We start from the raw sequence: 20,967 nt of genomic DNA, 5'->3' as shown, positions 1-20,967 counted from the left end.
GCTCAAACGGAGGCCGGGTCTCCCTCTTCATGCAGGGTATTTTACAGTCCCTTTCAAGTGTAGTGAAACAAAATGACCTGGAACAAACAGTCAACAATGAGGTCTTTAATAAGAGCTGTACTGGGGCCTGCCCACAAGTGGTTTACCGTTTCACTGTAGTTCCACAGCACTCTTAACCGATACTGTGCCAGACGATGAGTACAGTACTCAAAAATACAATACAAAAATACTGATTTGTCAAATGGACATTTCAGCTTCTGGTGCATGTTAAATGAAAATGTTTTGCTTGTATTTGCGGCCAAAATCGATACATCATAAATGTTTTAATGCAGGAATTTCAATCAGAAGGTGAGGGTAAAAATAGTGCATGTCCCCAGTGAAGAAAAGCCAGGTTGTGTTACTGTTTCACACGATTTGATATTGTGCCAGCTGACTATCAGCAGGGATCGGAGAATGCAGCCTGTCTGCCAAATTATAACTTTGCCAATTCTTCAAATCAAAAATGCCCTCAATATGTTTGGGTCAACATGAGAGGAAAATAGTTAGTTAATGTCTGGGGACAAAGATTAATACATTTCTGTCTAATGTGCCAGTGCACTACCTGACAGTAAAGCAGCTTTTATCAATATTTGTATTACAACAATGGGTCAAATGAGTAATGTGTAATGTTTGGCCCACAGTTTAGGGTTCTAGCTTCTTAAATGTGAGGATTTGCTGCTTTTCCTTGTCTTAAATTGAATATTTTGGTATTTAAACTGTTGTTTGGACAAACACTTGATGACATCATCTCAGGCTCTAGGAAATGGTAACATTTCAATGGTAACATTTTCAATACTTATTTGACACAATTTAATAGCCAGAGATGATACATTTCAAGTCATTTTTGAAATATGAAAACACAAAAAATATTCTTTACAAACTCATATTAGCACATTTCAGGTATTTATTATCCTCAATGTGGGTTAGGGTTAGGATTAGGGTGATGCATGAAGTTCTTTTTAGATGACAATAATTCATTAAGCAGATTTTTTTTAAATCAAGAGTAATAAATATAACTGAAGTGGATTCAGTCCTTTTCTAAGACTTCCAACTTTACAAGCAATCAACTAAATGAGTCCAAAAGAGAAAAACAGAAACATTACAACAGATTATGATATAGTGAAAAATAGTAAAAGCAAAAATAGTAATCTCCTCTGTTTACTCCCTAACAATGCACTCCAGGGGAACACATTAAATATAGTAGTTCACCTGATAGAAAATTAAACAATGTATATAAAGTATTTCCAATACACAATCCCATTACACAACTTCATCAGATGAGCTTTCTCTCACATACATACAACACCATATCTTCTATTTACTGAGAAATTAGCATAAAAGCTAGGCTCCACCTAGCAAATTCTTGCTTTATAAAGGCTGTAAGTCGCCCACTGATGCCTCCCCTGTTGTGAAACCAGTTTGAGCTTTAAAGAAGCTTGTTAAGATCCTAAAAGATAGTTACACAGTGATCAAAAACAAATGATAGAGAGCAAACAAGCGACATGTGTCGGTAGGTCCTGGTCCCATAGTAACCTGTGTGTCTGTGTATTCAAGTGGGGCACGCAGAGGTCAAATCTTTGTCTTTGCCATCAAAGCAGAGCCAAAAACTGTGTCAAATCTACGGAAAGAGGCTTATTGTGCTGCAAAGTGCTTGCATTCTCTGTCTGGAACCTCAAGATAGCATAAAACCAAGATAATTTTTTATCATTTAAGAATGTTTGCATACAAGTTTTTACAGCTGCCAGGCGAGTTTTCTCTTTAAGCTCAAAAGTATTTGTCAGGTATGAGTGAGTATTAACATGTTTGGCCACAATATGCAAGTCAATGTGGGACTGAGAAATTCTGTAAAATGATTTCCAGTGCCAGTCCTTGATGTATAACCACTGTGATATTTATAGTCTTTGCCCTTGGCAGAGCAACACACACAGGCACAACTCTAGGGGCCTAACCTTTCCACTGCTCTCTGACATTACACACTTTGATTTATGGAATCCACAGTGATAGATGCACCTTCTCTCATAGTCATTACTATTACCTGAAGTCTCATCGCTCTCAGAGGCAGGGGTCAGTCCCACTCCCCACCCACACATCCTGCCTCATCCGCCGGCCCCTACCTCTAATGTCCACATTGATTTGCACACATATGGGACTGTATGCCAAGTTAGCTGACTGATGAAGGGACAATTATCAGTGATGATGTCAAGTTCGGGCGGAGGAAAAACTTTCATCAATATCACCGTCTTGTTGTCATTACTTTGGCGCTGCTTCAAGGCCGGCCAGCCTGCAGAGCTGCTGCCAGGGCGCCATCAGTCCTCTCTGCTGCTGTGGTCCTGGAGAAGCGTGTTATCATCCATAAGCTATCAAACTGTAATGACCTGTAATGAATGGAGCATCATTAGTGGGAGGTACTAGATGGATCATGTAATAAATGCTTGTGTAAGCGCGATGTGAAGAGCAAGAGGCTCACTCAGGGTCATGATGTAAAGTGTAATGAGCAGGCACAGGGCAGGCACCGCCACATACATGTAAATATTTTTTAAAAAATGTGTTTGCAAAATCAGATAAAAGTCATACTTAAAATTAATAGACTAACGCTAGTTGAATTGATTTTCTAATGCAGTGTTTTAAAGTGGGGATCCTGACTCCCAGGGAGGTAATGGAAACTTTGAATTATGTTTTTTAATATACAGTAATCTGCAAAAGTCTTACGCAGGTGTGAAAAAAATGCCTAGAAGAATTGATGCTGGTTTGAAGGCCACACCAAATATTGATTTGATTTAGATTTTTTCCTCCTGTTCACTCACTTTGCATTTTGTTAATTGATAAAAATAAACTATTAACATTTCCATTTTTGAAAGCATTCTTATTTTACAGCATTTTTCACACCTGCCTAAGACTTTTGCACAGTTCTTTAAAGCTTTAAAAACAGAAGACACTGAATGTAACGAATATACAGGCCTAACAAAAGAGAAAAATATGTTTACTGTATTACTGTAATAATATTACTGTTGAATATTAAGAGAAAAATGACAAGAGATGTTTATAACAGAAAAAAGACTGATTATTCATTTTTAATACAAATTAATAAAAATATTTTAAGCTGTATGATTGATTTTTGATATTTGTCATCATAACATACACTTTATTTTAAAAAAAATGCTATTTGTGGGTTTGTGGCATGGCAAAGTTTGGGAACTAATAAGTGCACAATACAGGAAAAAGTTTGCTAAACACAAATTTAAGTTTTTTTTATATTCCATTTTACAAAAGAACTAAGTAAGTTACATAAGTACTTTGCTTTCTTTCACAAGTCTCTGTATCCTTTGAGGTAACTTGTAAAATCTCACCTGGATTCACCTGTTCAGCTTCACGTATCTGTTTCCCAGATCAATCTCGGCCTGAAGACTGTGTTCTGATGACACAAGCCAAGTCAAACATCCAGCTTCTCAACTCTTTAAATAATGACTCAACTGTGAGTGTGTCAGCCGGGTACAGCATTCACTAGAAATAAGATAAAAGACTTTGTGAAATGTCACCACGTGGACAAATGCAGAACACATACAAAGTACAGGAACTCAGTTACACATGAACAGATAATGTATGTACACTCCCTACGCACACACACATCAAATGTAGAGATGTAAATGTGGAGGGAGGAAGCAGGAGACAGCTGAGCAGTAAATTCAGGATAGTGGACAAAGGCTTCCATTCATGGGACAGAAACTAACTCATCAGGGAGAAAGAAAGTCAGACTACTTATTATTAATCTAAAATAAATATTTGGTTAGGGTTAAATATTTCTGAGGTAGTTGTTTTTTGCAGTAATGGGAATATTGTAAGTTATATATATTAAATATTAAAAATTAGTATGAATGTTGTAGGGAACAAAGCTTTGTGTTGTTGCTAAGTGTAGTTATTTATAAATTCATGGCAGTACAGTAAACAGCATAAAAATACTGCAACAGCTATAATTAATGTAGGCTACAGACATAACAGTGTTGTGTGTCTGTCTGTTCCTTATGTTTTATTAGGCTATAAAAATAAGTTAATATTATATTATATCAGATTTCGACTTGAGATTAATTTTTGGGACAAACAGGACAGGATCTGCACATATTTTCTGGGACATCTGGAGACCCTATAAAAAAAATTGTGTAAATTCCTCAACAGCATTATAATTGCCCACATATGTATGTATGTTATTTGAATTAAAATAAAAGCCTTTGCATTCTAACTTTCATTTAACTTTTCACTTTTCAATATGTTATGATAATATTGAAATGAAAATGTAAAAGCTGTTAATGACTTAATAATTTTCAAAATTGTAACCCACTGTTCAGCAGACAGTACTCAATGTTGATTTAAATTTGAATATTAAAATGTATTTATATTTAAATATGGAAAAATGTTGATGATGATTTTCCATTTATGCAAGCAAAATTCAAAACAAAATAAAATAAAAAATCATTTTGAAAGACTTAATGTACTGTACAGTGGTCAACACTAAAATTTTAATCAGCATTTGAGTATTGTCCACTGTACAGCAAGGTACAACTTAGAAAATTAAAAGTATTTGAGTATTTAAAAATGCAAATTGGACTATTGCATTTTTATCCTAATCTTTACTCAATAACACATATGCAGAAAACTATACTGCCTTCCAAAGCCTTACTGAAGTAACTACGCAAAAGGTGAAACTGAGAAAATTTGCTTTTAAGTTTTTTTTAATGTTTTTTACCGGCCAGCCAAATGGGTTATAGGTAGGTAAGTGATATGACACTTATGACCTACATGTATTGATGATGTCATTTTTATGCTAAAAAATCATGATGATTTCTTTGACCTTTGACCACAAAAATGTAGTTACTGCACTCTGGTTTTGCATTGCTGTAAAAGGTTCTAATAGTGATGCAAAAACAGAATGCTTTAATGTTTTGTTTTCAGTGAATGAACATTTTCAAATTGATTTTGTTAAGTAAGTAAGTGTATTTAAAAGTGTGTAACAACTCTATTTAAAGATTTGTGTATTTTAGGCTCAATATTATAAAGTAATGTTATATTTTAGTCTTAATATAATTTTACCTCACTTTTTTTTACTTAATAACTATCTAGATAATAATTTCCCTGTCAAATAAACTTAATAATAATTATAATATAACAATAATTTATATTATTCTTGTCTTCACTATTCAACACAATGAAGAAATGCATCCTTGTATTTCTTGTATGTCAGTGCAATTTCTGTGGTCTGCTTTGGTTTTGAGTTGGATTTTGTAGTTACTGCAATTGTTTATATCATTATTTCTCTGGAACAAAGCAAAATATAAATCTAAAACTTTGTCACAGGATAAAACAGACATCAAGGAGTTCATTTTTAGTTATAACTCAGTTTCGACCAAAAATTTAGTTACTGCAGTTAGGCTTTGTAGGGCAGTATAGTGCAATTGTGGAATTACGTGGCCTTCCATAAAGGTTTTTTTAATGTAGCTTATACTTCTCCAGTGGGAAAAATACCTGTGGACCTACTTGAGACACAGACTGGGTGTTATCCTGGTCCGAGGTGACATCATCAGCGTACCTGTAAAACAGCTGGGGAGATAAAATGTGAATTCTAGCATTTGTCAACAAAGGTTTTGAAACTATGGTAACGCAGGTCAGTGGTTACCATAGGGACAGCCACAGTTTGCATTCCCCACATAGGCGAGATTAATCGAGGATTCACCCTGCCGTCTCCCTGACGCCCAGCACAAGAAGTAGTGGCACGCACACGTTCATTCCAGTGTCTCTGTCTCTCACTAACTCTCGTATTTGTCAGATAAACTTAGTCGTGTGATTGCCATGAGTTCAGCCTCTGACATGTCAGTTTGAAGACCGTAAACACACACAGTTCACCATGTGAAGACACGATAACACCGGGTTAATCTCCTTCCCTCTCCACTCACATACACTAAGAAAACTCCAGGCAGGGTGTGTTACTGTAGGAGGGCTGATTGTCTGTGACAAGTGCACAGTAAGGGCAGGAGGTCCAGGGGTGGGGGCCTGTCAGATGTAAAACACACATGCTTTGATGTGCGCTTCCAACGTGCCGGAGCCATAGCAAACTGATGCAGCTGTAAGCCTTGCATCAGAGGACAGATCAAATCAGCTCTGAAAATGCAACGTGTATTCTGCAGACTCTTAAGGATTGAAAATAAGTTTTTAAAAAGAGAGAATATGTAATGTAAGACTTTCCAAGGAGGATTATCTAGCATCTAAAAATATGTCATATTTAATATTTGAAGATTAAGAAGACTAAAACACAGTGGAGCACTTTTCAACTATGAGGTCAGTCTGGACTTCAACCCCTTCAAACTTTAATAAACACAGATTCAGACACATGCTCCTCAGAGATGCTGCTGCTCATGATTATGGTGAAGATGAAGGCTATTACTGTCGCTTGACCTACCTGCTTATGGTGAGAAGAAGAATCAAAGGATCCAAACAGACCCCCCTCCGCTCTCCGGGAGCTGTTTTTCAAGACAGGAGAGGCAAAGATTATTACAAATATCTGCTCCTTCTATAGCAGCAAGCACAAGGAGGCCTCATCGGCTGCTAATGCTCCCTGCAGAAGCCTCGTTTGTTTCCCATGAGATGGAGGTAGAACTGCTCAAATAAAAGCTGACCTTCTGGAGTTCACAACATCCTCAGACATTCAAGCTCTTTGAGCAAACAGAACATGAAAAATACGTATTGCAAGCACCCTGCAAAGTCTATTTTTTCCTAAAGTGTGTGTAAAGATTCATCATGTTCCTATTAAATGTTATAGGAAAAATGTCTTGCACTACATCAATGTAATGTTAAAAACACGGCAAATCAGCATGATGTTATCAGCTTTTTATATATGTAAATCCTCACATTAGACATCACTCAGAGCAGCTAATCTTATAGTCGTGTTCATCAATCATTTGTCAGCGACAAGCCTCGACCTAATGAGATAAGATTGTCATAGACAATATGCCTCTCCAGAATTACAGTATATTAAATTAATCTGGCAAGAGTTATAAATTAAGGCTATACCCTTGTCTGCAAATAAAGTCATGCACACTGGAGCTGCAGCTCACTGATTCACAGCTCTTCATCAGGACTGAAACTGAACAAATTCACCTCTTGTATGCATGCTGTCTCACTGTTCGCATGTTAGACCTTTGGGAAACACGGTTATTTGCTTTCTTGCCAAGAATATCAGCGTCATGCTGTATGAGTAAGAAGCTGCAGTGTGCCCCCACTATCAGAGTCAGGTAGTTGACTTAGTATCATGGAAGGATTACTGAACAGGACTACCAGGTTCAGACTCAGGGCTCCTGGAACAGAGTGGTTGTTTACATTTCTCGTTGGAGAGTCAAAAAAACGCAAAAGAACCTCTAGGAGACGTCAAAAGAGTGCAAAGAGACACAAAGAGATTCAAAACATCTAAAAAAAGAAATATAAAATGGCGACAAAAGATGCAAAATGATCAGAAAAAGTCAGTCTGGGTTTCTTGCTCCTATGTAGAAGGATGTACGTTTGGGTGTTTTTTACATTTCTCTGTCAATTTGGACTACTAATACTATTGCCAAGAAACCAAAGGTTAAAATATGAGACTTGGACAGATCCAGGCTAGCTTTTCCTGTCTTTATGCAAAGCTAATCTAACAAGCTTGTGGCTGTCGCTTCGTATTTAGTGTACAGATAACAGAGGTATTGCCCTGCATTTCATGTGGTGTCGGAATAATCTGAAAAATTAACATTCAAATTGAAAAATGCACATGAAAGCCTTTTCAAGTTGGAACAACAACTCTGAAATTTGGTGCAAATTTTGATACACAACTTGCCGAGTTGATGTCATTTTACGCAGCATCATGGCCAAAGAAAGTGATGCTGGATTGATAGTATGAAACTTTTAAACATTCTTCGAATTTTTGTATTGCATATCATATTGTGCTTACTTCAATTTGTAATAATAATGCACTAATAAGTTGTCACTGTCCACCTAGAGTAAACTGTGAATTAGTTTGAAAAATTATTTAATATCATTAACCCTGATAAAATGTCAGAGAAAGCAATATTATAGTGGTTTTAGGAAATACATTTGTTTTTGTTGTTTCTGAACAACGACATAAAATACATCTTATTCTTAGCGTCCACGTTGTTTTCACATTATGACTCATTAACTCTATAGTTGGAAGAATGACCTCCCAAACTGGACCATCGGAGAAGCATGTGAATACAACTTGTGGCTAGAAATTAAACAAGCCTAAATCCCAAACTGTCAAGTGCTAAATAAAATACCAGATAACTCACTTAACTGATCAAATAGAGTTACAAAGTATAACAAAGATGTCTAAAGTGCTGGGATTACTGGTAGATTACTTTAACCTGAAAGAGAATGAGAAAAAGGGAAAGAGGTGAGACCAAAGGGTGGCTTTACAACGCTCAGCGGGCCCCCTGGCACAATTGTCTGGAGACCTGCCAACTGCTCACATTCCTCCCTTTCTTTTGGGACTCAGAGGTCTGGGGTGGCAGAGAGTGGCTGGGCGAGACTGGCATCAGGGTCACAGTAAATCTGCAGGGAGAGGGTAAGCAATAAAAAAAGGTAAACAACAGTAAGACAGGTGAGCAAGAGACAAGAGAAAGAAAGAACAGAAGTAGAAGGCAAAACAGCTCACCCCTCCCTTGCCCTCATTGTCTCCTCCCGATCGACTGGAGGGAGGTGCTCAGCTGGGAGCAGGGAGGGAGACACCAGCTCTGAGGGAGAGGGCGCACACACAATATGAGAGACATGAGTGTGATCAGAGCTGGAAAGGGCTGTTTTGCACTGTAGGTTTCTCTGCAGACCTGATTTCTGGAGAGAGGCTGGACACAGGAGACGGACACAGGAATTCCAGGTCACAAGGGCTCCTGTGGCAGTCTTGGCTGGGCTGGGCTGGTATTCAAACCTCTCCCTCTCACGGGCATGGGTGTGACAGACGTAGAGTAAGACCAGGGAGGGGATAAATATTGAGAAGAGAGAGTGGGAAGTTATTTATTTGGGAGGCTTTTGCTTCTGGGGTCTGGCCTGACCCCCTTCAGGATGGGATCTTCTGTGGAGTTTGCCTGCTTGCTGCTGATGGTTTGCACTCTAGGAAAGAACCACTTGGTGTCTGGAGGTTGTTTAGGGAAATGCTGCCGGGGCAGAGACTTGAGCTGTCTGACCACTGACTGGAGGATGGACCGTGTGTATGGGACATGCTACTGCGACGAGGGCTGCGTCAGGACCAAGGACTGCTGCTTCGACTACTTCACAGCGTGTCCAGGTGAGGGATACATGGAGGGACACAAGCGTGAGTGAATCACAAGGGGAGGTTTGTTTTGTTACACACACTTTAACCATATGATACCAAGGGGAGATAACCTGTTGCATGAGATAACCCGAACTTTTGCTAAAGATATATTATCGGACAGAAGATAAAGTTAACTGCAGAAGAAAGATTATTTTCAGCACCTGGTCTTATCTTTATTTCTCATGACACAGAGCAAGCAGGGGTGGGCATGTTCCAGATTCATCCAAGGCATGTGAAATTGTTGATCTCCACCTGTGCACTAAAAACACTGCAAGTTTTTTTTCTCCTGCAGCATGTCATGGCTGCTACATCACAAAAAGGAAACAATCAGTTCACCAAATACCCCACTCTGTGTCTAACCTCATTTCAGACTGGCCCACATAATGGAATTAGTACAAATATTTGAGGAATGTGATTCTGTCAAACATTTTGTAGCAATTACAGGTCCAGTCAAACAAGCAGAGCGTACCTAATATGTGTTATAGGCCAGTAGTGACTAAATCTGCATGCTTAATGCATCAAAGCTCGATCATCGAGCACAGAGAGCGTCTGAAAAGAAAAATCACAGGACTTGGTGATTGAATGGGTTGCTCACTTGGCATGCTCTCAAACCACTTGTAGTGGAGCAGAAAACACTAATTCTACAAGTCACAATCAATGCTTCATTGATCGAAAGTTATTTCCTGGATATTTAGCTCCATTACACCATTTCACAGGAAGATTTTTATTAAGCAGTTTGTAAGTTTTACTGTTGCTGTGACTCAGAAGTGTCACCTCTGTACACTGTGAACCAGTACGGAGTCAAACATGTGAGAGTTTCAAAGCTGTTTGATTGTTCGTGGCCACAGAGGATATCCTGTAATAATATTTTTTTATGACAATATGGGTGCCAACCTACAGCTCAGGACTGTGCTGTGAGTGAGTGGAGCTTTTGGAGCGGCTGTGCCAAGCCCTGCCAGCCTTCAGTCCGAGTCCGACTCCGTCACGTGGAGCAGCAGCCCAGTAACAGCGGAGAGCCCTGTCCCAGTCTGGAGCAACGCAGCGGCTGCAGGGAGTACAGAGACCACCAGGGCGCCCACTGTGGACTCAAGTCAGGTATACAAATACCACAAATACCTAAATAATTATCTTATCTTTTATTTATTTTTGTATGCATTTTTCCTTTGGGCTAAACCTGTATTTACTAAAATAAGCAGTCTCTTATCAGGTCCTGCATTCATAACCAGCTTGGAGTTTGGCAAGGGAAGGCCCAAGCATGACAACTATGGAAACCCCCTCGACCCTGGGTAGGTTTCACATTATGCTCATATAAAGCCTGTCAAAGCAGTCTGAAACTGCACGCAACCTCAGGTATCTTTAAATTCAAGAGTTGAAAAGTTCATGAAAGCAGCCACGGGTTAACTTCATTTTAGTCTTGTGCTGTGTAACCACTAATTTGGGGGTGGGGGGGATATCAGACAGAGTTTTTCCTACATTTGTGTGAGCTACCAGTAGGTGTTTGCTCACCTGGACGTCTGTCTACAAACCATCAAATATAGCAAATGTTGAGAGAGTGCCCACAAGCCTTTGAAATAGAATACTTGTACTCAAGGACTGTCACATGAAAAGCACATATACAAAAGGTCTAGATGACAGAAGGTGAGTTATTGTCTGTAGCTTACAGGCTACCCATTGGCTGAAATATTATTCCCATTTTATTCCATTCTGCATTTACTGGTGAAGTAAATTATCCCTGTGCCAGACACCATCTGGGTGCTGTCCTCCTATTGTGTACATTCATTTAATCCTCCATCTTGATTTATTAGTCCTAATATCGAAGGAATGAATGTGACCTTTGCCATCCCGCCCCTGCTCCCCTCAGGTTCTGTGTGGAATTCACACTGGAGTCCCGTACACCCCACTGTACAGTGCAGAACCGGCCACACACACACTGGATGCGCTACATAACAGAAGGTTTTAAAGTGTGTGTGGCGTGTGAGCCTCCCGCTATGCGAAACAATAGTGGCAGCTGCCAAGGAGACGGTCAGGAATCAGACAAGTATGAAGTTATGCATCTTTTTGTGTGCGTTTCTGACAATAACATTAACATTTGTATCAAGTGAAATATTGTAAACTCTTGTAGATGTCACTAAGCCTTTCCCATTTCTCAATCCTCCTGCTTGTGGCCCTGAAAACAATCTCAGTACTTGGAGGACGTCCCAGTAATTAAAATGCATCTCAGGAGTGAGGAGGCTTACTGAAGGAGCTATAAACAAGGATACATAATTCATCTGTGCATCCTTTGTGGAAGTCTTGTTTGCACCTGTGACCTTTTTTTTTTTAAAACTATTTTGACCCCCGATCGACCTGGCTTTAAAATGCATCTTGTATGCAGATTTTATCGAAGCCTGATTGATTACAATTAAACCTGGCATTAATATGTGTATCCAGTGTCTACATTAGATGCTCAAACAACTGAACAGCTCCTCCTGTTGCAGCTGGCACGTGTTTTAGAGAGGAGGCAGCCGTCTGGCATCTGATATTTTTGTTTTGCGATGCTTTGGAGGTGCACCATCCAGCAGCACTGAGGGCTGTCTCATTTCAGTTCCTATAGTTCTTTTTTCTCTCTAACAAGACTTTTCCCCCGTTGCTGCATGGAGATGTTCTTCATGCCTGAGCAGCATTGTGTGCTCCCTGGTGTCTGGACCTATAGAGGCCTGTGTTGGTTAGTTAGTTGTATGTGGATTGAAAGTGGGTGGTTAAACTTGTGTTTAATGTGGTGTACAATGTGTCCCTGGCCACCTCTGGAGGCAGTTCGGACAATTGGATCACAATCCATCCTCTAAATGTTACAGCTGCATTTAGTCCAGAACTTTGGTTTGGTCAAACACAATTCGATTGCAGACAGATAAATAAAAACAACATTTAATGTCAGGTGAAAAGAGTAACTATGAGATAAAATACATCAAGTTTGAAACACGTGTCTATACAACTTATGCTTTAAATTTAGAATACGGCAGAGTAAAATTATGTAAAAGTAAGTAAAATTTTGTTAAAGTAACAAGCATATTTGTCAAACAGATGTGCAAAAAGTGCCAAAGTTACGTATTGACATATGCAGTTGTGCCCACGTTATATTTAAGTGACGCATGTTCTGTAGTAACCCAGACGAAAGCAAAGGAATCGAGGATATACAATAGGGGAAATGGGAAAGGCTAAATGTGTGTGAAATTAAGCATATGTTAGTGTAAAAACCTGAACATAAGGGGCTGTAATTGTGTTGCAGAGAAACTTTGCTCCACTGGCAGGCAGTGGGGAACCATCAGTGCAGCGGGACATGGAAGAAGATCCAGAAAACCCAGCAGTGCAACTGCCCACCACAACACAGCTTTGTCTTCATCTGATCCAAACAAAGCACCACAGAACTTTCTCTGAAGTGGTGTCCACAATAACAATGGACAGCCAAATTCCCCTCATCCACTGAAATATTTTCACATCAGATGCCTCAGTGCTGCCAGCTTTCAACACGCAGAGACTCAAGATGCGATAGTGGTGCAACATAATTATGTCTCTTATAAATATGCTTCACATTGATAGAAAAGCATGTTTAAGTCACTGCAATCACCGGGCACATCTCCATTGTTGAGTGTAACTTTAAACACACTATGTAAAGACAATGTTGTAACTTGTACAGTAATTCACCTTTTTTAGTACGCAGTAAACACCTGTCAAAGTTGGTTTTGGTTTTTGATTGTTGTTTTTAAGCCTTTTTGGCAAAAATGTTTAACTAAAAATAATAACAATATTTTACAAATATACATTCTTGATCTGATTGCGTCACAAGCGACACAAGCTGCCCAGTTTATTACTCTGTGTTAAGTTCCCTCTGGTGGTTTGAAATGTCTGTTCTTTGCTTGTTGCTCTGTTTGCTACAAACCCACAACATAAAGGTATATTTTAAAGTTTGGCAGATGGGCTTAAATTAGTGACTACTGTACAGGCTAGAGGGCCACACATGCAAATGATGTGAACTATCAAATGTATCCTGTCATTTGAGGCAATGCACAAAGTATAACTTTTGTGTAGATTGCCCTCTAGTGGTGTATTTTCTCGGTGCAAGCATAACAATAACATGCCATTATTTAAAAGGAACATCTACAGCAATATAATAACAATTAAGTTACATTTTGGCTGTGGCCATCTTGTTTTTTTGGAAGCTGATAAGAGTTTACAGGTACATTGCTACATTATACAAATTAGAGAGACACTCTCCCACTTCAGCCTTCTATAAACTGCTGCTTTAGAACTCTCCAGCGGTCTTTGAGCATGACACCAGTGCGTCCTTCAAAGTCATAATCCATTAATATCTGAGCCCACTTCCCTGGGCCGTGTTTGCTAACTCCAGCTTTGAGGTGATAGTCCTCCTCCCATGTCCATTTCTAAACAAAAAAAGGAGAAGAATTAAATTGTTAGGGATGCGACCCAAATGTAAGGTAGCATTTGATTGATGCCACATACATTTATTTGGGTTTGAGCAAGAACAAGCTATGTGGTTCAATTTACCTGAGGTCTTTTTCTTTTTTTGGGAGTCTGCCAGCAGCGTGCTGACTCCCTCACTGTCGTTTGAGATATTTCTGCAGGGAGGACATTTAAAATGATCTTTAAGCTTTTGTTCACATGCAGAAATGTGTATGACATATAATGTGGTTGTAAATGTATTTGTACATTTTATAGAAAATTGCACAAAAAACAAAAACCACAAACATTTATTATCAGAGACAGGGGGAAATAAACTTACCTTTCTCTGAGATTCTTCTGAGACTTAAAATGGCCTTCTTGTTTGATTCAGGTTTCCATAAATCAGTCATTTTAGTTGACAGTAGTATCCGTTTTGTTCTGTGAAGTGTCATACAGTGTGACTAAATTATTTATAATGCCACAGCTTGATGAATTTATAGCTTTACCAAACAGAGACGGCAAAAGACGGAGTGTATGATAGAAGTGGATGTAGCCACCATGATGTCACTCATCAGTTTGTGGAGTGTGGTTTTGAAGGTATTTTGGCTGTCACCATGTTGTTTTTTCTGGAGCCAGAAGTGACCATGTTTGGACAAGAGGGTAGAGCAAGTTATGTTGCACTAAGTTACCAGCTAACGTTAGTACTGGTTAGATTGCTTGGTTAGCAAGGTGCATCCATAACCCTGATTAACTGGGATATTAAAAACGATGCTTACTTATATCAAAAGATATTTGTCAATGACATTAACTAGAATTTGTTTTCTTTCTTTTTGCGATTTAGCATCCCTACTGTTTCAGAGTGCAATTTTATTTCTGAACATGACGTGAATATGAACAGCTGTACACATGCATTTGTTATGTTAATGTTACTCAGAATCAAAAACTGCTACTTTATAACAACCAAACATCAAGCAAGTAAAGCAACCAGACATAAGAAGCCAGCTAGTATTTGGTGTGTATCCACTATAGTCGAATACCCGGAATGAGGTGGGTCTCCTTCGCCGAAACGCTCCAAAATTGAATGTGAGCCACTCTAACGGCCGTTTTTTGGCGCTGTCGAAGAGCAGGGTCATTTTTCTCCCCTGAAAAAAAGCCTGGTTGCTGATTGGATAGAACGCTAAGCGGAATGTGACGCAGTACTTGACAGCATAACAACACGCCCCTTTTTAAAAAGCTGGCGAAGTAGCGAGTAGTCACAACAATAATTTGTCCGTTATCATCTCCGCCATGTGCATGAACACAGCGACAACAAACACAGCCAGCTCTGCTCCTTCCATCTCGGCATCTCCTTCCTTACTGTTTACGTTTGGCGCGTCTCCCGTGTTAAATCCGTCTTGAAAATCCCTTTGGGGCCTTTTTTTTGTAATGGAGACACGCCAAGTGAGCGGGCGTGGCCTGAAGCTTTCCCAGCGGCCACTTTTTACGCTAATGGAAACACGCCTAATACTTACTAATACAACAGCAAGAGGACCGGTTTAGGGATTTACGCCCCCTGCTGACCACTAGAAAGAATGCAGATAAGTCACTTCCATACTGGCTTCACTTTTCTGACCTGGAGGCTACGTCCACTTCTTTCACAGTCTATGATTTCAATACAGATTTCTACTAACCTCCGACATGGAGCCTTTTCTTTTTTCCTGTTAAGACAAATACAAAGTATATTGTTCAGTACAGAACAGAAATAGATCATGTGCAAATTAAATAATCTAATAAATTAAATTACTAAAGGTAATTTCCTACTTTCTATCTTCAGTAGATTTGTTGCTTTCTTCTGACACAGCGCTGTCCTGTGGCATCACGTCCTCAGCGTTCTGTGACGACTGCAGCTTCTCTGTGGCTCTCTGATAGATGAGGAGGCAGACGAACACACAGACGAGCATAAATTAGGTTACTTAATATTACCTTTTCATACTCTTCCAAAACAATTAACTTTCAGGCTTTAGTATTGCTATAAAATGAAAGCAAAATTAATGAGGCCTGTCATTACAACACCCTTCTAAGTATAACCTTGGTCAGCTGCCTCTATGTAAATCATTCTTGAAACTTTCATGAATAAGCGAGTCTGTTAGACCCTGAGGAGGGCTCTGCTGTATGTAGCAGTTTGCCCTTCCAACTCATTTTGAAGACAAATTGTCAATTAAGTATGACTGATAATGTCACATCAGCACCTTCAGCTGGTCAAAATGCCATTACTCAGAAGGACGAGAGCATAAGTGAACAGTTTTGCACACAAGATCAAGAAAATATATTGACTGTTGTTTGTTAAACCTTGCCGTCAGCTGGAGCGAAACATTGGACACCTGATGTATCGGCCAATTAAACCATGTGTAGCTGAAAGTATTCTACATCTCACTAACACTTCAGCAGCAAAAATTCTTTCCACACTTGTTTGGATCAAAGGACAGATGTTACAATCAATTTATGATTCTATATGTCAGTGTGAAGTATGAGCATCAAATCCAGCACCACTCAAACTATATATTTCATTTGTGAGCACAGAAGGAACTGATCCTCTTGGTGCACCGTTCCTTATTTTTAGTCAAATAAAGTTGATCCTTAATTTTACACTGGCATTAGTCGTGCAGGGCAACACGTATATTAATGTTTACTCTCATCATGAAAAGATGGAATAAATCCTACACTTGGAAAACTACTTTCTTAGTAACAGTCTAAGACTTTTTCTTTGAATTTTTGCAAAACCCATTTTCAAAGCTCATGTCATACTACGCTTCAGCACATGTCAATCATATCCTTCACATTTTTCAGACACCAAATACCCCAGTCTAGTGGTGTACGATCTGTTGAAACACATTAAGAACTTTCAAGGATACCAAATCCAAAAGTTTCAGGACTCTGGAAGCCAGTATCATCACATCTAAATTGTTACAATCAGCTAAATCAATGACTACCGACACTTGGTTGATTCTACCAGCTGTTCACATTTACTGTGATTGTATATTTTGATCACGATTATTTATTGTCTGCTGATTTCCAGAGTCACAGAGGACTAATTTAGCTATAAATGAGGATGAAAATAACATTCCTTTTGATATCTTTGAATCATTTAAAAAAACTAGCAAGTGCAGCAATATCTGTATCTATTGGAACAACAAAAAGGATCTTATGGTCCAATTATCACAGAAAGAAGTTTACATTTTAAAGTTCTCATGGCATCTCAAAAAATGAATCTGTGGCAACAATTTATGAGCCTTGTCAAGCTCGTCTCTACATTTTATGATCTAGGTTGAACTTGGAAGGAGTGACTTAGTGGCATTTCAACATAGTGACTCAGCTCCTGTACCTTAAGAATGTAGTCAGAGGGATTCTTCTCCAAGTAGGCATCCAAGTAAGATTTGACTGTCTCCATCAGACGGCTAAAGCTGAAGCTCGTGAAGAATGGGTGGTGAGTTTCATTCTGTGTCACTATCTTCTTCAGCTTAACTTTCAAGATCTGTTTAAAAGAGTTGGTTGTTCAGCATTAAGATCAATTATTCAAAATCGGCAAGTTTTATAGTATTGACCCTGTGATCTTGAAAAGAAAAAGAGATAGTAATGGACATACAGACCTGTGGGAATTCCTCATTCTCAAACCACTTGAGGGCATAAGAGGCTGACCTTTGGCCTTCCTTCAAGCACACAGCCACAGACTGGAAAAAAGCATCAGACACTTATTTAAGTTAGGACACAGCATCTCTCTATGACAAATCTGTCCATTACAGCCAGCAGACTGCAGCATTCTCCAGAATCTTATTCTCACTTAGTCATTCAAATCACATTTAAAGCCCTGTGTAGACATTCTCCTAAATTATTTCTGTAATTACCTGGACAACCAAAAGATTGGTGATGGTTTGGAACAGAGTTTTGTCCGCCACAGACTGCTCTAGTTTTAACCATATTTTGGCAGCAGACATCAGAGGCGTCACACGGTCATCCTCTTCATACTCGACATCTGAGGAAAAGCAGTGTATTAAATGGCAAAAACAGACTGTTACGGTTTTGTGAGTGTGTAAGGGTTTGTACTTAAGTGTGTACGCAGAGTAAAGAAGCAGGAAATACATTTTAGAACCATGACTTTCAGCTTCAAGTTACTTTTTCAATATTACAGTTATAATAGCAAACTACATCATCAAAACATTGGCTCCATGTCTCTTATAGCTATGCTTTTTTTTTTACAAGCTTTAATGTTACTGACTATCAAACACTGGCTAGTTAAGAATCTCACAGAAGAGAAATACACATTGTGAAAAGGGAAATAATAAACATTTTCTTTTTTTGTTCATATAGGTGATTTAATACAGTGTGGTTTAGAAAGTCTCTATGCTTTGTTTTGGAGTTCTGACTGTGACAATTTACCCAGATCCTTTCCATGCAAGACTCTTGAAAGGAAAGCACATATCAAGGTTTTTTCATTATTGAGGTGTCCATTCAGAGACGGAGTCCGACAAATGGCTGAAAAAAACAAAGATAAACAAAATCAAAACAGAGTGTTAGTCTTTACACATTTATAAACAGTATTACTGTTGGCAAATTCCAACGCAGGTTATCAGGGTTGTTGTAACGTAGCTGTAGTAGCTCACAATTTACTGTAGTTTATAGCCTCCTCTGCAATATAATGGGATTAGATGGCACTTTGCTCATGGTGCTCAAAACATCTAAATAAATGAAACAAAAATGCATCTTTCTAGAAATCTTGATCCTGTTTCCCAAGAGAATTCTCAGATCTTGATGTGAGCAGTTTCATGTACGAAACATTTCCTCACTTGTATAGATCCCTGATGTAATTGGTCACTATAAGAACTGCAGATTATCTTAAGTAACACTGTCATAATTTCTGGAAAGAGACACTGCTGTTGAGTTCTTCAAATGTATAGAGAAAAGTATTTTCCAGTATTTTCAAATCTTAGTCTCTTAGTTATTTCAGTAGTCTCTGCGTATCCTGAGGGGGTGCTTATGTAACTTTGTGCAGTTGAACATGTACATGTTTTCAAAGACTATAAATAAACAAAACAGCAAGTTTTCCTTTTCACTAATAACATGTTGAAAAAAGCCAGATTTATCTAATCCCACCCCCTCTCCATTAACCTTTAGGATATAAATCAGCATAGGATTCCTTTTGTAATCATAATTTATAGATACATATAAACATATTTATACATATACATAACTTATAATCCATTTATCTCTTATATTATAACTTATATATTGATTTATTCTGTCTTCTATACTACTCTCATAATTAACTGTTATAATAATAAAACTGTATTCTCCAGCTCCGACCTCACCTTACAATACGTATCTATATATTCAGATATATTAAATGTAAAACAGTTGTAAAACAATATATTCTGTATATACATTATTATTATTATACTTATTGCTGCACTAATGGCTCTTATTGCACTATACTTTGATTGTTTCCCTTTTTCTGTAAGTCGCTTTGGATAAAAGCGTCTGTTAAATTACTAAATGTAATGGTATTATACTTATACTCTTAATTTTTTTGGAGCAGTGTGTATAACAAAGCTTAAAATAAAGTGCTACCATATCTTTGTTAAGTCACAAAGGCATGTTCAAAAAATTGCCTACGTCATTTATTTCTTTCAAGTTACATAATTTACAAACAGTGTTGTTACTATGCGAACAGCCATCCTTTGTTTACATCCTTTTTGAGTGAAAGTATCTATAAATGTCATATGTTACACTTTTGGTGAATTTTTTTGTGTTGAAAAAATTAGTTAGGCGATTATTTTTAATTTTTTTAAATTATTTTGACGATATTGTATTCCTAATTTCAGTTAAGAATTCGTTAATGTATACGTTATGCGGTTGTTTCTGTTTTGTCCATTTGTGAGTTATTCGAGTTAACGAAACACTTTTATAGCTACACCCAGTTATCTCCGGACTATAACGCTATATAAACACTATAAATAAATAGTTTGCTCGTTATCTAAACAATGTTTTGTTGATGTTAGCTTGGAACAGCTTACCCTCGAAAGTAGAAAGCGTTTCATCGAACTCTTCAAATTTGCCTTCCTTGAAACGCCGACACAGACTTACAAACATAAAGTCCAACATCCACTCAGCTGCAACAGCGGTAACATCTGAGAGGTTCACACTTTCACTGCAATCACTTTCTAATTCAGACTCCATGTTTAAATAATCTCAGGTTTTGCTCTTCTTCTAGAAAGTTGGATTTCCTCTTCTTCTTCTTTGGCAGTTGTTTGATTTCCGCGCCCTTTTGTTTATTGTTATTTGAAGGACGGCAGCCCCCTGGCGTCCAGGAGGAGGAACTACAACTACAGATTTTATACAAATGAACATGATGCATTTGTGACCAAAACAATGGATCCCCTGTTAATTTAGCTCTATGGAGTCTTGGGCTATTTTGTCAATTTTTGAATCCTTTTCATCCTGCCTGTATACACCACTTAAAAAATGTTTAAATGCCATGTTGATATTTTTTTCCCCAGCACAACCTCACCTATATGACCTAATAATAATTGTTTTTTTTATTCTGACTTACTGGATCAACATTTTGAACCAAAAAAGAGACGCAAAGAAACACCTGTCTGACTGTATTTTATTTGTGTCGTGTGTTAAGCGTAACAATTTCGGTCATTTTGTGTATTTGTAAGTCTTTTTGTGTCTTTTGTTGTGTCTTTTTTTAGTTATTTTTTGTCTTTTCTTGATCATTTTGTGTCTTTTTTTTAGTCATTTTTGTGTCCTTTTTTGTCATTTTGTGTCCTTTTTTTTAGTAATTTTGTGTCTTTTTTTGGCCATTGTTTTTTTTTTTTGTAATTTTGTGTCTTTTTTTTTGTCATTTTGTGTCTTTTCTATTCCTTTAGTCCAACATAAAATGTGATTCTGAATCTTTTTTTAACTTTCAAAACACTATCATGCTCAATAAAGAATTTCAAATGTTGCAAATGTGAACAAAGGTTGCAAATATAACATATAAGAGGGTTACATCCAGTTCTATAATTTTATACAAAATATATTTGAACTTGTCTCCAGTTTTACCTGGTATCATCATCAAACGGAAACTGGCCTCATGGAGTTTACAGCCAGAACTTTAGAGGTAAATTTACAGTAGG

The 20,967-nt window shown here is 38.0% G+C and overlaps 2 protein-coding genes across 2 annotated transcripts; one reads left to right on the top strand and one right to left on the bottom strand.

The window, feature by feature from the left end:
- Nucleotides 1-9,126: 9,126 nt before the first annotated feature.
- Nucleotides 9,127-12,759, top strand: LOC131962350 (somatomedin-B and thrombospondin type-1 domain-containing protein). Its single transcript, XM_059327342.1, has 5 exons — nucleotides 9,127-9,349; nucleotides 10,277-10,471; nucleotides 10,584-10,662; nucleotides 11,238-11,414; nucleotides 12,642-12,759. Exons 1-5 carry the CDS (start codon nucleotides 9,127-9,129, stop codon nucleotides 12,757-12,759), a joined length of 792 nt encoding a protein of 263 aa, XP_059183325.1.
- On the bottom strand, nucleotides 12,265-20,080 carry terf1 (telomeric repeat binding factor (NIMA-interacting) 1). Its single transcript, XM_059327341.1, has 10 exons — nucleotides 19,861-20,080; nucleotides 18,227-18,322; nucleotides 17,695-17,822; nucleotides 17,440-17,520; nucleotides 17,175-17,324; nucleotides 15,614-15,714; nucleotides 15,484-15,510; nucleotides 14,154-14,251; nucleotides 13,919-13,989; nucleotides 12,265-13,794 (listed from the first exon to the last, which is right to left on the bottom strand). Exons 1-10 carry the CDS (start codon nucleotides 20,021-20,023, stop codon nucleotides 13,633-13,635), a joined length of 1,077 nt encoding a protein of 358 aa, XP_059183324.1. The 5' UTR covers nucleotides 20,024-20,080; the 3' UTR covers nucleotides 12,265-13,632.
- Between the last annotated feature and the right edge of the window lie 887 nt (nucleotides 20,081-20,967).

Source organism: Centropristis striata, chromosome 23 (assembly GCF_030273125.1).
Source record: "Centropristis striata isolate RG_2023a ecotype Rhode Island chromosome 23, C.striata_1.0, whole genome shotgun sequence".
Classification (NCBI taxonomy): Eukaryota; Metazoa; Chordata; class Actinopteri; order Perciformes; family Serranidae; genus Centropristis; species Centropristis striata.
This window is presented reverse-complemented; position numbering and strand designations above follow the sequence as displayed.

Coding starts and splice junctions, on each gene's coding strand:
- LOC131962350 (XM_059327342.1), top strand. CDS start 9,127: ATGGGATCTTCTGTGGAGTTTGCCTGCTTGCTGCTGATGGTTTGCACT. Junction 9,350..10,276: donor CTACTTCACAGCGTGTCCAG/GTGAGGGATACA, acceptor GCCAACCTACAG/CTCAGGACTGTGCTGTGAGT. Junction 10,472..10,583: donor CCACTGTGGACTCAAGTCAG/GTATACAAATAC, acceptor GTCTCTTATCAG/GTCCTGCATTCATAACCAGC.
- terf1 (XM_059327341.1), bottom strand. CDS start 20,023: ATGGAGTCTGAATTAGAAAGTGATTGCAGTGAAAGTGTGAACCTCTCA. Junction 17,823..18,226: donor CTTGCATGGAAAGGATCTGG/GTAAATTGTCAC, acceptor GCTTTTCCTCAG/ATGTCGAGTATGAAGAGGAT. Junction 13,795..13,918: donor AAAAAAGAAAAAGACCTCAG/GTAAATTGAACC, acceptor TTTTTTGTTTAG/AAATGGACATGGGAGGAGGA.